The sequence below is a fragment of the Varanus komodoensis genome, unplaced genomic scaffold, assembly GCF_004798865.1.
Source record: "Varanus komodoensis strain SLA01 unplaced genomic scaffold, ASM479886v1 scaffold35, whole genome shotgun sequence".
NCBI classification, from domain to species: domain Eukaryota; kingdom Metazoa; phylum Chordata; class Lepidosauria; order Squamata; family Varanidae; genus Varanus; species Varanus komodoensis.
The window spans coordinates 4,609,666-4,624,701 of NW_025335856.1; the positions used below are offsets into that span (position 1 = coordinate 4,609,666).

Sequence of the window (15,036 nt, forward strand, 5' to 3'; positions counted from 1 at the left end):
GAAGCCTCAGCCTTGAAACTGGGTGTGACTCTCACAGCCCCAACCATCACTGTGGTGCCAACAAATTAGGAGATGTTTTCGTTATGGGGCCACCTCCACTTCCCTGTGAAATTGCAGCAAAGGCGGGGAAGTACGGTGTGTGATTCAGAAAGGTGCTGGGTTCAGGGGCATGCTCAGACCAGGCATGGCTTCTGGGCTCTGGCCCTGGGTGTTTTATGTGAAATATGCAAGCTAGTGCAGGAGGATTCAGCATACCTGTGTTTGTTCAAGAATCCAGGAAGATCCAGAGGGCAGGTGCTTCCATGTGGTTAAGTCTCGGGAGACAAATACAGTAAAAGGTCTTAAACAGACGAAGGATTGTTTTGCCCGAGGTGGCTCCCATCCACACTCCCTGAATACCATGTGAAGAGTGAGGTTGTTTTCTACCCGAGATGGCCTGTTTCCTCATGCAAAAAGCTAATGCCCTGTTGGAAGGTAGCATCACCTGGCCAAGTGCAGTTCAGCTTGTGATTGAAATGTCTCAGGGAAGGGGATCCATTTTGCCTTTGTCAGTGGTGCTGTTTTAGCCCAGGGCTAATACCTGTAAACTTATATCCATTTTATTAGTAGTAGCATAGCCTGTGGCTAATATCTGCCAATTTATATTCATTTTATTACGGAAGTCATGGCTTTCTCCAAAGGATCCTGGGGACTAGTCTGGTAAGGGTTGTCTGGGCAGTATCTAATGGTGTAATTTCACTACCATAGGTGATGTTGCTCTAGCAGGTACTAGGTTTTGAACTGTGTGCAAAAGGAGAATCCAGGTAAAACTGTGTTTGTGCAAATGTAGCTGGTTTTGCAGCCAGTAGCACATGCTTGATGTGCAAGCAATTACATGAAAGACACACTCCTTGGCACTCTCTAAGTTTGCAAAATAACACCAATGGATATTGCTTTGTGTCTGAGATCACTCACACTTTCAGAGAGGGTTAAAATTTGAAATGGTCCTGGTGAGAGGGAATTATTAGTTCCACTAGGCAGAATTCCCTGCCTATGAGATATTCCATCAACATAGAATCATAGAATAGTAGAGTTGGAAGGGGCCATGAAGGCCATAAAGTTCACCCCTGCTGTTGCAGGACACCAGTTACACCATCCCACTCAGATGGCTGCCCAGTTCCTTTTTGAATGTCTTCAGTGTGGGAGAGCCCACCACCTATGAATCACCTCAACAAGTAAAGTATCATGGGAAATGAGGACAGGGGAGGATATCCACTTGCATAAAATGTGCATGTGCCAATTTATAACTCTACGTGTCAATTAGGAATGAAACGGAAATGTACTCCTTCTCACCATAGTGCTGAAGGCAAGGACAGTAAATTGTTCCAGGACAAGTTCTCTTAGGATTCTTTATTGAAGGGTCTCCTTCATTGAAGGATGCCTTCGAACAGTATAGCCCTAATTCTGGAGCTGCTTGCCTCCCTGCCTGCCTGCTTGCTTGGGGTCTCTCAGCTGTCTTCCATGGAGTTGGATGAAATATGGCTGGTGAAACCGTAGTTCTCTGTTTGTGGAAAGAAACAGTTGTTTGCCCAGGTAATACTCTTCTTGACAGGCATTCCCTCACCGTTTTGGAAGTGATCAGTCCATGTTCAGCCTGGATGAGCTCTTAAGTATCTAACTAAATTTAAATGAATGACTTTCATAACTCGAATCATGCTAGACAAACCTAGGATTTTGCCACGTTACACTGACTCCCAGTGCCTCCTCCCCACAACCCCCCGAACACACACTCTGCAATGAGCTCCTAGGCCTGGTGCCATAACTTGCCTGGCTTCAAGCTTGTGGGAAGGAGAATGGATGGACCCCCCAGCAAATCTGGGGACTGCCTGGGTTAGAAGAAGCAGGCAGCAGTGTGCTGGCTAAGAGCATCACCCCTTAAGCACCTCAGCACAAGAGGAAGGCCATCAGCAAAAAGGGGACTTGGTTGCTCCACCGGTGCAAGTGTTAAAATCATGACTGTAATTTAGATAATACATTTGCCCATTGTGTGTGTGGCTGGGTCAGGTGGACCTGTATGCTGGCCCATCCAGCCCTTCTGCCCAGAGGCTAAGCATTGGTGGCAAATTCAAGGCCTCTGCTCTTATTGTGAATTTTCATCTTTAAATCGGATGCCACTTTAAGCTGAAAATGCCTTGAAAAGAGACAACAATCCCCTCTTCAAAAGGAGGACTATCCTCAGTAAAAGAAGAGAACACGTGACCAGCCTGGCTTTGGCCACAAGGACGGTCGCAGGGAGCTGAAGGGGTAAAAGCAAGGAGCAGAGAAGCAGGAAAAGAGAAGAGTTTGGGAAAAGAGGGGCAAAGAAAATGGAAGATGCTCCGTAGAGCCAAGGGACAGGGCAATCCATGTGTTGTTTCGCTGGTGGGATGAGCACTTGTGGGGGCTTTGCATGCTGGGGAGCAGCTGTCCAGGAAGGCCCCTCTTAGGACACAGCTGCAGGAGGGGCAAAGGACGTGATGAGTTGGAGTAACCCAGCAGACCTTCAGCCGCAATGCTCTAGCCTGCCTAGATGATTGTGCCTGATTCATTACTTCATTTGCATATCCCCACTTCTTCCCGCGACTCAAGGCAGTGTACGGCAAAAAGCCCGTGAGGCAAGCTGGGTTGCGGGTCAGTGGCCGGCTGCCACGTGCTCCATGGCCAAGTGGGACCTGTGGCCCGGCCCTCCGGCGTCCCTGGCCGCTCTCCCCCTTCAGGTGCTGTGCGCCACAGTGAACGCCAGCCCCACGAAGGAGCGGCACGACTCTCTCCGGCAGCACTGCATGGCACGAGGCGGCTTTTGGGGTGATGGAGGAGGGGTGGCTCGGATTGTGTCCCGGGTGGCTGCCCACGCAGTGCGGCTGGAATAATTTGAATAATGCATGTATCCCTCTTGCAGCTCAGTCCATGGCGATCCTGTATCCGTTCTGGCAAAACGACACGAAAACCCCCAAAGTGGATGACGGCAGCTCCCCAGAGATCAAGCTGTCCTTCCCATTCATCTTCTTTGGAGTCCCATATAGGACCATTTTTGTAAGTAAGGGGCCGGGTCTGTAGCTGCAGCCGGACCCTATTACTCATTTCCCCACCATTAGTGTCTGCATTTTAAACACAGCTCACCTCCGGCATTTCAAAGACGAGGAAGATTTATGGGATCCTTACCTGACAAGTTCCTAGATTTCATGAACTGATAGGTTTTATGATTAAGAAAGTCAAAGGTATATTTAATGGGCTAACGTTCACGGGGCAGGAATATAAAAGGCAATAAATTGCCTTTTGCAGGTGATTAAACACCATAGCAATGCTTGGACCTTGACGTTATTCCAGTGGCATGACAAGAAACAAGAATATGGAAGGAGCTGACAGAAAATAATGAATTATTTTGTTCCTGCTTCAGGAATTTTTGCAGAGGGGTTGTTCCATTTATTTGATCTCCCATGTTGGTGCTTGGAAGGATAGAATTACTATTTCAAGGCAGGATCGGGAGGAAAGCAAACGCTTCAGCAGCAAAATGGGGCAAGGAGAGTCTTAGGCTACAAACTGCCACATTTCAAGTCAGACTACTGGTCCATCTAGGCCAGCAGTGTCTCCTCCATGGGTAGGCAACCAGCATGCCCTCCGGATATTTTGGGGTCCGATTCCCACTAGTCCTGGCCAGCATGGGTAATGGATGGGGTGGTGCAAGTCGGGCTCCCAAACATCTGGAGGGCATCAGGTTGCCAACTGCTGGTCTACTGTGACAGGCATCAACTTTCCAAAAGTTCAAGAGCAAAAAAGCGGGGCTCTGACCCCTTTGGAGAGGTTCTTCTATGGAGAGCAGCTGCTCTGAAACCTCCTTTAACTACTCGCTGTACTTCAACTCAGAATCCAGGCTCACCTTCTCTGTCTTTTGATATGCACCGCCAGATTGCTACAAAAACCCTTGCTAAACTTCCCAGGCAATCTTATCAGCTGGAAAGAGAAGTAGCCACTGCTTATGACATTTGGATCCTCTCTAAACATCTTAGTCTTCTAAAAAGAAGAATAGCAGTGCACAGGTTTCTGCCCTCAGCTGAGATGTGTTCAGGTTTTCTAAAACAAAAGCGAGGGCAGTCAGTTGCACGCATCACATTATTAACTTGTGTTGGGATATTCATGCTAGTAATAGTAATATTAATACCAGAATGCGGTAGGTAAGGGCTGCCCCCTTTCAACATGAAACTCTCCTGCTGCGGGAACTGCACTGACTGCCTATGAGTTATTGAACCAGGCTTAAGGTTCTGGGACCAGTGTGCAAAGCTGTAAACATCTTGGGACCAGGATACCTGGAAGCGCACCTAGGAGACCCCTTCTGACTTGCTTTATTTCTAAATTATGTCCCAAATCTGGAACACGTTTTTTCTGCCACAACACCCCACCTTATTCATTTATTTATTTATTACAAGCATTTATATCCGGTCCTTCCGCTAAGTGCTCAGGATGGCTTGCACAATATAAAATAACAATGTAAAACCTCAATTATTAAAAGAATGTAACACAACACATCATGAACTTAGAAAAGGGAGGAAAAGAATAGAAAATGTGACTGTGGAGAGAGGAAAGGTAGGTAGGTAGGTAGGTAGGTAGGTAGATAGATCTGTCCCACAGGATATGCAAATTTGCTCAGAAGTGATGGAATTAATTATTTTATTTATTTATTAAAACATTTCTATGCCGCCCCATTTGCCAAAGCCTCGGGGCAGCTCACAACATTACGTTAAAATACAAACATTAAGTTAAAACATTAACATAACATTAAGTTGAAATGTTTGTAAAATACAAACATTAAGTTAAAATGCAAAAAATAACAATATAAAATAAGTCGCCCTGGCCAGATAAAATTACAGCTCACCTTCAGTGGGGATCAGTATTTTGGAGCCCCGGGAGGGAAACTGCCTACCAAAGCAACCCTGACTGGCTGCCAGGCCAAGACAGACAAAACAAAGGTTAGGGGAGAGGTGGCTGGATTGTGGCAACAACTGACACAACATGTCCCATTCCTTTTCCCAGGTGGTGCTGCCATTGAACTAGTTGCTGGCCAGGGATCTAAGCTCAAGGGCAGAGCGGCCATGCCTTCAAGTGCTGCTCTCTGGGCCACAGTTCCCTCCGGTGGGCCTGCCCTTCTCCCCGTCTGCCAGCCGTTCCGTTGTTCCCCGGCTTTTGCATGGCTCCCCCACCTCCTTCCAAATAGGGTGAAAGGCTCAGTAACTGAGCAATAGGAACTTGAAGCTCAAATACCCAAACGGGTTTCAGAAGGTCAGTCTTTTAGCTCCACAATTTCACCACAGTTCTTGAGCCCAAATAATGTAGCCCTACAGGCTTCTCAGTAGTTTCAGTCCCCTGCTGTAGAAGATGGAGCCGTTCCGTCTGTTTATGTACCCCACACACACGCTGTACAAAAATACGGAGAGGCAAAATGACCCCCAGATGTCAAATTCAGAGCATTTAGAAAGTTCGTCAGACAAGAAGATTGTGCAGTAACTCTATAACATGCGCAGACGCCAAGTGGCCTTGCACCCACAGGCGAGCGACTCGAACAAAGATCAGGATGCTTCCCCCCAGCTTCATTTCTGCGGCAACAGTGTCTGCTCTGAATGCTGGCAAGCTCTGCCGGCAGTCGTGGGTCCCCAACCTACGGCCCGCCAAGCCCATTCATCCGGCCCGCCGGAGAGGCCTGGGACTCGCCGCGCCCGCCTGCCCCTGCCTGCCCCGCGCATGGGGAGCCAGCCACTGCCTCGCGCGGAGGTCGACCTGGGCTTGCTCAGAGAAAGCGGTCCCCAAGCGAGCAAGCCACTGCCTCGCGCCCCTGCCCCGCCCCGCCCCCCTTCGCCCGCCCCGCCCCCCACCTCCTGTTGCCTGCCCCACCCCCGCCTGCCCCCGCCCCTCCCCGCGTGCCCCCGCCTGCCCCGCCCTGCCCCCGCCGCCAGCACCAGCACCTTTCAACTGGCCCCGTTTTTCAAGTTTGAGGACCCTGGTCTAGACCACATTTCATAACCACATGCAGTTATGCTGACTGACTGACTCAGAAAAATTGCACGTTGCGCTGTTGTTGTTCTGGGTTTGAACATTTAGACTGGAGGTGGTGGCTATTCTTCTACAAAAATATATATAAAGATTCTGAGTGCATCCCAAGTCAGTCTCACGGTGAACAGATGAGGTTGAATCCTTCTCCCTACCAGTGGGAAGAATGGCCAGAAGGTAATTTATGCAGCATGAACTTTGGCCTGAACCCTAAAGGAGCTCTTAATGCCCCTTTTAGGTTCAGTACCATGGACAACTCCTTTGAAGTTTGCGCTGTGGTGGCCAAGAGTAGACACGTTGCCCCACCGGCACTGGAGTGGCCAGTCTCCACTGTTGCCAGGCTAAATTAATGTTTTTATTTCATGTGGGCATGTTCAACCAGGAGAACCCCAATGCGTAGTCTCTTAGGGTAGTGCCCCAAAAGGGTTTAGCAAGTGACAATTCTGCATATGCACTTCAGCTGTAAGAAGACACCCATGGGGAAACGATTCCACTCTAGACTGCAGCTACTTTGGTGTGTATTTGAGGGAGCAGGGAGTGCAACTTTGGATTATTTCCCCACGGCAAATGCCCTGCTCATGCAAAAATAACATCTCAGGGAGAAGGAGATTGTAAGAAACATGCAAAGCTTTGGAGGGAGGCTAATGGAGCTTTGGATCTTAATTCCGCCCAGCTTTAGGGTGAGATTAGGGGCACAGAAGAATGTAGAAACACAGTCCATTTACAACCACTAAGGAATAGTCTGCTGTCCACCACTGATGCCTCCAACATAAGTACACTTTTAAGCTGACATTTTTGCCTCCTGCTGCCAAGGCTTAAATCAAACTTCCCTCTTTCCCTGCAGGTCAACAACAACGGGGTCATTTCCTTTAATGTGTTGGTCAGCCAGTTCACACCAGAGTCCTTCCCCCTGGCTGATGGAAGGGCTTTCATCGCCCCCTTTTGGGCAGACGTCCACAACGGCATTCGAGGTGAAATCTACTACCGCGAAAGCACCGATCCTGCTCTCCTAAAGAAAGTCTCCAAAGATATCCGCAAACATTTTAAGAACCTTCCGTCATTCAATGCGGTGTCTGTTTTCATTGCTACCTGGGAAGAAGTCACCTTCTATGGAGGCAGTGGTACAACCCCGGTAAGAGCAGATTTGACTGACTTGATGGCTCCCAGGTAGGTTAGAATACAGGTCCCATACTCCCCCAGCCAGCCAGCCAGCCATGCCATGCTGGAGTTGCAGTCCAACATCTGGAAGGCAGATGGATGAAGGCTGGTTTATGAGGTGTACGAAAGATGTACTTGAAACAATTTGTAACTGGACCCATACTTAATGCTAGAGTGTAGTCCTTGAATTGGGCCCAGACTGCAAGGTAAACTTCCAAATAGAGTAAACTTCTATGTAGCAGTCAGTGTACAATCAAGACGTATATGGATAGATTTGCTACTCTTGCATATGGAGAAGATTTTGTGCCTGGGTGTGTGGTCAGAAGAGCTAAGCAGTTTCATGTTTAGATATACAGAGAGTTCTTATCTCAGTTTTTGTTTTTTATGTTCCTTAATATTTTACAGACTTCACATGCAATATTTCTCAACTGCCTTTCTCTCTCAAGGCAGCCTGCAACAACACAACTCACACCATAATAACCAAATTGGTGATGAAAACAAAATAGTGAATTCTGTTTAAACTGTTGCAGAAATCTGGCATGAGGCTCCTTTGCTTTCTTAGATTCCATTCACTTAATGTCTTTTCCTCTGATTCTGGCATGTCTGTGTACCTCCAGCCTCAAAACTTGATGGAGGGATTCCTCTAGCAGGACTCCACATAAAATGTATAATTCAGGGAGGAAAGGGGCAAGGATGTTTTTCAGAGGCTCTTAGTGAATAGGAGCATTACGTGACCTGGTAACTTCCACAGTTCTCAAGTCCTAGATCGATCTATTAAATTGAGCCAAGAGAGATCTTCCTGATACAGCCTATAAATGAAAGGTTGTGTGTTTTAAAGAACACAAGCAAAAAACTCCCAACACCCTCTTTGCCACAATAAATTAATCTTTGGTGGCCATCCACCCGCTCATTGTGGAATGAAAAAAATACAGTCCCTTAAAGTAAATAAATAAAAGGAATCATTTGACTGTTCCAGTTCCCAGAATGTTATGGCTTTTAAGTGTAAGCACACAGATGGAATTACTTCTCATGTATGATTATGTTAATCTGAGTGGGTGCGGAAGGTGGGCTATTTAAGAAATGGGAGGTGAGTGGTGTATCTAAGATGCGCACACGTTCACACAGCAATCTCAAGAGGATGCCCCAAAGTGTCCAAACGCAAATGAAGGAGATTTCTTGCAACATTCTCACCACAAACAATCCTGGTTTGGTAAAAGGGGAATATCTCAATTTGTCATAAGGAACATTAATCAATCCACCATAGTTTAGAGAAGGCTAAAATCTATACAAGGTGTCTCAGGATGGAATAATCCCTGAAGAGCATCTTGGAGCTCCAGCTAGTGCACTAAACATGGTTTCGCGATCATTTTCTTCAGTCTTGAACGGACTGCACTCATTGCCAAACTGCTTTCCAGACTCATTTCAAGGCATTGGTCTTAAAACTTTTAAAGCCCTCAATGGTTTAAGGCTTAGCTATCTAAGAGGACTGTATATTTGTCGTGCCCTGCCGGATGTTTGCCACAGAACAGTGATATAAAAATGCTAGAAACAGAAGATAAATAAAACCGGAGATGTATTCTTGGGGTCTGCACATTTCTGGGCTCACTGGAGCGAAGAGGCCAGTAACTTTCATCCACATCATAGATGTCAGAGTTAGGGTCACATCATGGCTGGGCGTTGATACACTGGATTCTGGCCCAAGGCTTTGCAGATGTCTGCTGCTGCCTGTTTTATTAAAATGTGTCTTAACCACAAACAGCAGCTCTTTTAAAAAGCAAGGCCCTGTAGCAAAAACCTTGGGAGACAATATTCTGGGCTAGACCTTCCTTTCACCTGGCTGAGAGATGCTAAAACTCTTCCAGTGCCACTGGAGAAGCTGTTGGGGCCACACAGCAGAAGTGGGCAGGTGTGAAGGAAAAGAGGCAAGGCCCAGGTGTGAAAAATGGTATCCGAGGCCAGGGTCAGGCTCTGCCCGCCAGTTGCCTCAGGGGAAGTATTTCAGCCTTTTAGAAATTCACAGAAGCCAGGGAACCACCCAATAAGTGATGTTCAGGCTGGACAAGTTTTGCAGGGCACTGTTTCTATATGATGGATTGATTATTCCTTCTATCTTGCCCCTGTTAACAACGATCCTGCAGCCCCGGACCAGTTACAGTTTACAGACGTTCTGCATTTTTTCCCCCAAGCCACTCCCACTGAAAACTGAAATATCCCCTTGCTTTTCAGGAGTTGTCTTTCAAAACAGCTCCACCCTGTTCCTTAAACTTTCTTGAAAAATAACAACCATTTCCAGCCTCATTTCCCCTCATTTCAAAATATTTAGAGGAGGTTGTGACCTTGCAGAAACATGGCTTTGTCCTGGATTTTGCCTCCCCCCACTCGTTTTTTGTCAAGGGGAGGAAATTACATTTACTGCCAAAATGCAATTTATTTTGGCTGGCTCCATCCTTCACACAAAATGGCAAGGAGCACTAAGATTTACATGCATAATAAAGAAAGTGGATTGATACTTAATGCTGTGATGGAGAAAATGACACAATTCTATTATGCATCACTTCTTTCGGTAGCACTGTCACCCAGACCCAGACTTTAAATAGCTCAGCTTTATGGGTTTTTTGTTTTGTTTTTGAAAGCAAATAGTGCAAACATATAGAAGGCAAATTGGGATCTTAAAGCTCACCCTGTGTCCACTCTGGGAGAAGCCAATGAGTGAAAAGTCCGACCCTTTTCAATCTCCAGGAGGCCTGTGCAATCCTGTACTTAGATTAGAAAGGCAGCAGGGGGGAAAGGTGATCTTCAAGTCCCCAGAAAATTCTTGGTTTTTGGAACTTCTTCGCTCTTTTCTGTCAGTCCCCATGGGAAGCAGACCAAGAAGAACTGGAGCCATGGTGGTGAAGCCTGGTGCCAGATTAAATTCCCCCAGAATTTTAAATTTAATTTTAAAAAAGGAGGAGGAACCATGAGTGACCTTATAAGTTAGTCCTACGAATCCCAGATGCTACTGGCTGGGGGATTTGGGGAGTTCGGGGGCTTTCTCTCTCTCTAAATGTCCATAGAATAGGTTCTTTACTACCCCGTGCATGTCCACGCAGATAGCTCCAGGGTATTTGTTCCATCCTGGGGAACAAAAAGGAAACATTCTGGGACCACTGAGGAAAAAGATGAGCTATCAATACATGGGATTAGCAATAAAATAAGTCTGTAACCTTGTGCATCCTTACTTGGAAGAGTAATACCCACTGAACACCATGAGGGTTACGTCAGAGTAAGCATGTCTTGCACAGCTTTCCATTTCCCTTTGAAATCATGCAACTCAAGAGAACTCTGGCTAAAAGCATCAGCTGCAAGCATCTCACCTTGTCCTAAACTCACCTTGTTCCTAACGCTTCTTAAATGCCCTCTGCTTCTTTCTTTTCTGCTTTGTTTCTATTTTCCATCTCCTCTACTTGGAAACTGGGTGGACAAACATTCATGTACACATTGCCTGGGTTGAAAAACAAATTTTAAGAACAAAATAAAAATTGATGATCTGTAAAATTCAGACAACCAACGCTTTCTGACCCATCTACCTAAAAATAAAAATCAGAGGGGAGAAAAATGGCATCAAGTTAAGATGAGCTTTTGCTTCACTGGATAGGGAAGTTTAGATTTATTCGACCAAACTGATCCCTGGTTTAATCATTCCATTAGAGTCAGGGGAATTAAAGAACTCGGTCAGCTGGAGAAGAAAGCTGGTCTCTTGGGCCCAGTTTTAAGGTGGTTGAAATAGGAGGTTCTATAAAACACCTGCCATGGAAAGGCCATAAAAAGGAAGTTACATGCCACCAAAATTGCTTTGGAATTGGGCTTTTTCCAGACAGGAGGCCATATCCTGACTTGATCTAAATTGGAATTTCTTGCATTTAATTCTCAGAAGCCGAGCTATTTAAACTTGGGCTGAGTATACAGCTCCAAGCGGCTGCTGTTTGATGTATTGTTGGCTGGACTATTTTAATATTCTGTGATTCATATTTTGAACTTCCAGTTTCATGAGGAGACTTTAAAACTGCTTTATAGGCATTGATTTGTTCGCTTGGCCTCTCGGCATCCCAGTGAGACACGTCCTGCGGGAACAGATCCAGACTGCTATATTTAGTGTTGCCACCTTTTAATTGCTCAAATCACAGTCTTATAACACACTAGAGGGCAAAACAGATCCCACAGCAAGGGGCTTCTTTCAACCACAGTGAAATCATGACTACCTAATCTCAGGATTGTGCTAGTTACAACCTGTTTCCTTTCTACTGGGATAGTCATCTCCCTATATTGTAGCATCTCCATAGGTTTTGGACTGCCACCTCCATCATCCTACACATCATCATTATAAACATTTAGTTTTCCCTGCCCCAAAGAGAGAAGTTTGACAAAATGAAAGAAAAACATAGCAAGACAATGTTGTGGATCTCACAGCTTTGCTGATTGTAAAAGCACAGCTTTCCATGAAAACGCCTGTTAATCTACAAAAGTTACAGGTTGTAGTAATACGTTAGGGACAGTAACCAAGGAAGTCAACATGAGGATAGATTCAGGTGTAATGATGGAAAGGCCTCGATCTGAAGTTCAAGCAATCTGCTACTGATGAATTCCAGTGCTTATTCTAACACTGCCATCTGTAGGACATACGCAGTGCAAGACACGTAAAGTGAGGTATTTCCATTTGAGTAACATCTGTTGAGATTGGCTCTCTAACTGGAACCACAATTTGTTGTGTGCCTTTGAGGGAGAGGCAACCACTTTTACTTCAGTCTTTCTTACAAAAATTAAGGTTATTTTTACGATGCTGTAAAAAGTATTGAATTTCTGAATCTTGGTTCATAATATGTATTTATAGGCTGTCTAGGAAGGCCTCAGCAATTATAGGCAGCCTATAAATACATGTAAGTACATAAATAAAATGTGCTACCTTTACGTTCATAAATAAATTGCTTATTTAAAAGAATATTTAATTAAAAGAAATGTTTTGGAGGAAACGTTGGCCAAAGAGCAATGGTCTTGCTGTCTGAACAAGAAGCATTTGTGCTTTGAATAGGTGAACACCTTCCAGGCTCTTCTAATCTCAGATGGAACATCCTCTTTTACCATGTTCAACTATGAAGAAATTAACTGGACCACTGGGACTGCAAGTGGAGGTGATCCGCTCACTGGTCTTGGTGGAGTGATGGCCCAGGTAGGATCTTTAGCTCTTCTTCTCACATGACCATTACAGCACAGAGCATCCATTAGAAAACTTGTGGATGTAGTCCTGCCTCCTCACAACCCTCCTGGCTGAAGGCCTAGCGCCCACTTCATCAGATGCACAGAAATAATCACTAATTGCTATTGTGATTATTTTGCATGCTTCTGCACTCTAATTAGAAAAGGGGACACACTTAAACCGCTGAACCTCTGGGCTGCTGAATGAAAGGCTGGCAGTTTGAAGCCACGAGAGAGGATGAACTTCCACTGCCTTGTCCCTAGTGCTGGCCAACCTGGCAATTCAAAAGCATGTGATTCAAGCAGCTGAATAGGTATCAATTTGGTGGGGAGGAAACAGCAGCCTGTGATGCCATGCCAGCCGCGTAACCAGGGAACACCTGTGGACAGTGCTGGCTCTTGACCTTTGAAATGGAGATGAGCGCTGCCCCGCAAGGGCTAATGACTAATGCAGGGACTCCTTTCCCTTCCTTTCCTGTGCTCTCATTGCACTGTGGGAGATGGAGCTTCTTGCATTTCATTTCCATTTAACTCCATTTATTATAGTCGTTTCTCCCCTGTGCGCACACACACACACACTAAAGACAACCACTGGCCTGATGAAGTCCATTAAAGCCTACCTCACAGTAAATGTGTAAGGCTTCAAGGTGCCACCAGTCTTTGCTGGCTTTGCCTGAGATGCCAGATGGGAGAGTGGCTAAGAGGGACGTGCCTGGGTCTCTGCCTCAGAGCCTGTCCATTTCTGTCTTGCAGGCAGGCTTCAATGGGGGAAACAGCACCAACTACTTCAGCATCCCTGGTTCGAGAACCCCGGACATAGTCAGCATCAAAGACACAACCAATGTCAACATGCCAGGCCGCTGGGTGTTCAAAGTGGATGGAAGAGAAATCGACCCAGCCAATGGATGCAGTTTTAGAGGTAAGAAACTGCCTTCCATTTAGTCAGAACAAGGATGGGAAATTTCCAGGCAAAGGATGGGAAATTTCCAGCCCTGATGAGAACTGTGCAGGTTCTATAAGGGGCCAGGCAGATTGTTCCCCTGTCCTGCAAGGTAAAGCTCTTATCCCTGGTCAGCAGCTGACGGGCAGAAGATGTTTTTCCCTGTTCAGCACTGAAAAAAGCTTTGTAGTTGGATCTCACGTTAAACAGGAAGCTTAAGGAGAATTTGGAAGCTCCTGCACTGGCAAAGCAGCTACAGAGTTTCAAGTGCCCTTCAAATAGATTGTGAACGTCTATGGGAGAATTTCCCATGGTGGCCGTCTTAATGGTATCCTTCAGATTCTGGGAGGGAATTCTGGAGGAAAGAGGAAAAGAGGAGAGGGACCAGCCATGACAATTTGTAGTGTAATATCATAATATATTCATGTTATTAATTGCTGCTATTAATTAGTACAAAGAGCCTTATCTTGGCCTGCGTGATAATAAAGGACAAACGGAATGGAGACAGTGAAGAGATTTCCACACTCAGAACTGATCTCACTTAATGCGAGCAGCTTATATTGTGCTCAGTAGCTTCTATTCTTATCTGTGGTGTAATATCTACAGATGCCAGAGAGGTAGAACTATTAGTCTGCTGCTGGAGGAACAGCAAACGTTCCTGTGGGGTTAATAAATACATTGCAGCATGAGCTTTCACAAGCCATCCGATGTGCAACGTGTTTTTTCCCGTTTGGAAAGTGCAGACACACTCTTAAGAGTGGGAAATAAGCTTTATGCACTGATGCATCTAAGATCCAGATGGAGTGGACAGACCCCGTCCCAAGTAAATGTTTATTGCCTGTAACTCAGACCTTCTTGAAAGATGCTCAGTGGCGGGATTAAGCCCGGCCTCCTCAGGTGCACTCCAGGAAGACACAGGAAGGGATTTCGAGACAGGCAGGGAGGTGAAGGGGGAGGGGGTTGTCCATGATCCAAGTGTGTGGAGACAGGTGCGTGGGCAGGAAGAGTGGAGGAAGCTAGGAGGAGACCCATCCTCCATCTAATCTTTCAAAAGATAGCCAAGTTGGGCTCTCTGGGTTTGCCAACTCCTAATGAAGAGGATTGTGGGAAGGGTGAGAATATCAGACCCCAAGAGTCAGATGAAAAGTGAAGGGGAGCACTGTGTCATGTGGCACTCAAAGAGACTTGCAGCTGGGAAGACGACCCTACAGAAAGGCCTGCCTTGAAGGTGGCACTTGGGATCTTGCTCAGCTTGAGGGGGTAGATTCCAGTAGACCAAGTAGGTCCTTGACAACTCTCTCTCATGGTGCTCTGACCAGGAAGCTAAGCAACATGCACAAGCTTCTGTGTTACACAAAGCCTTCCTGGAATATGTGTCTCTTTGGACTTCATGAGAATACCACCTGTAGCCTGAATCAGTGCTTGCTTCTCATAACAAAAGGGATAAACTTACTGAGAGGTCGTTTCGGCTGAGCCGTAGCGACTGGACCAGCCTTTTGCATTCAGGCTGAGTGGAGATTGAAACCCAGGTTTCCCCAGTCCTAGTCCAGCACCAAAATCACTACTCCACATTGTCTCTCTACATGGGTGGCAATGCACTAATACAACAGGAAATGCAGCCTTTCCCAATCTTGGCAACCAGAAGCTGT

The 15,036-nt window shown here is 46.1% G+C and overlaps 1 protein-coding gene across 3 annotated transcripts in view; it reads left to right on the forward strand.

Annotated features, from left to right (window-relative positions):
- Window positions 1–15,036, forward strand: part of LOC123028025 (tubulin-specific chaperone cofactor E-like protein) — a 94,337-nt gene that overhangs the window by 38,539 nt on the left and 40,762 nt on the right. For all 3 annotated transcript variants that reach the window (XM_044439458.1, XM_044439449.1, XM_044439450.1), the window contains 4 exons: window positions 2,918–3,051; window positions 6,902–7,189; window positions 12,284–12,421; window positions 13,201–13,366. In XM_044439458.1, coding sequence (XP_044295393.1) covers window positions 2,918–3,051; window positions 6,902–7,189; window positions 12,284–12,421; window positions 13,201–13,366 — 726 coding nt within the window. The remainder of the gene's footprint in view (window positions 1–2,917; window positions 3,052–6,901; window positions 7,190–12,283; window positions 12,422–13,200; window positions 13,367–15,036) is intronic.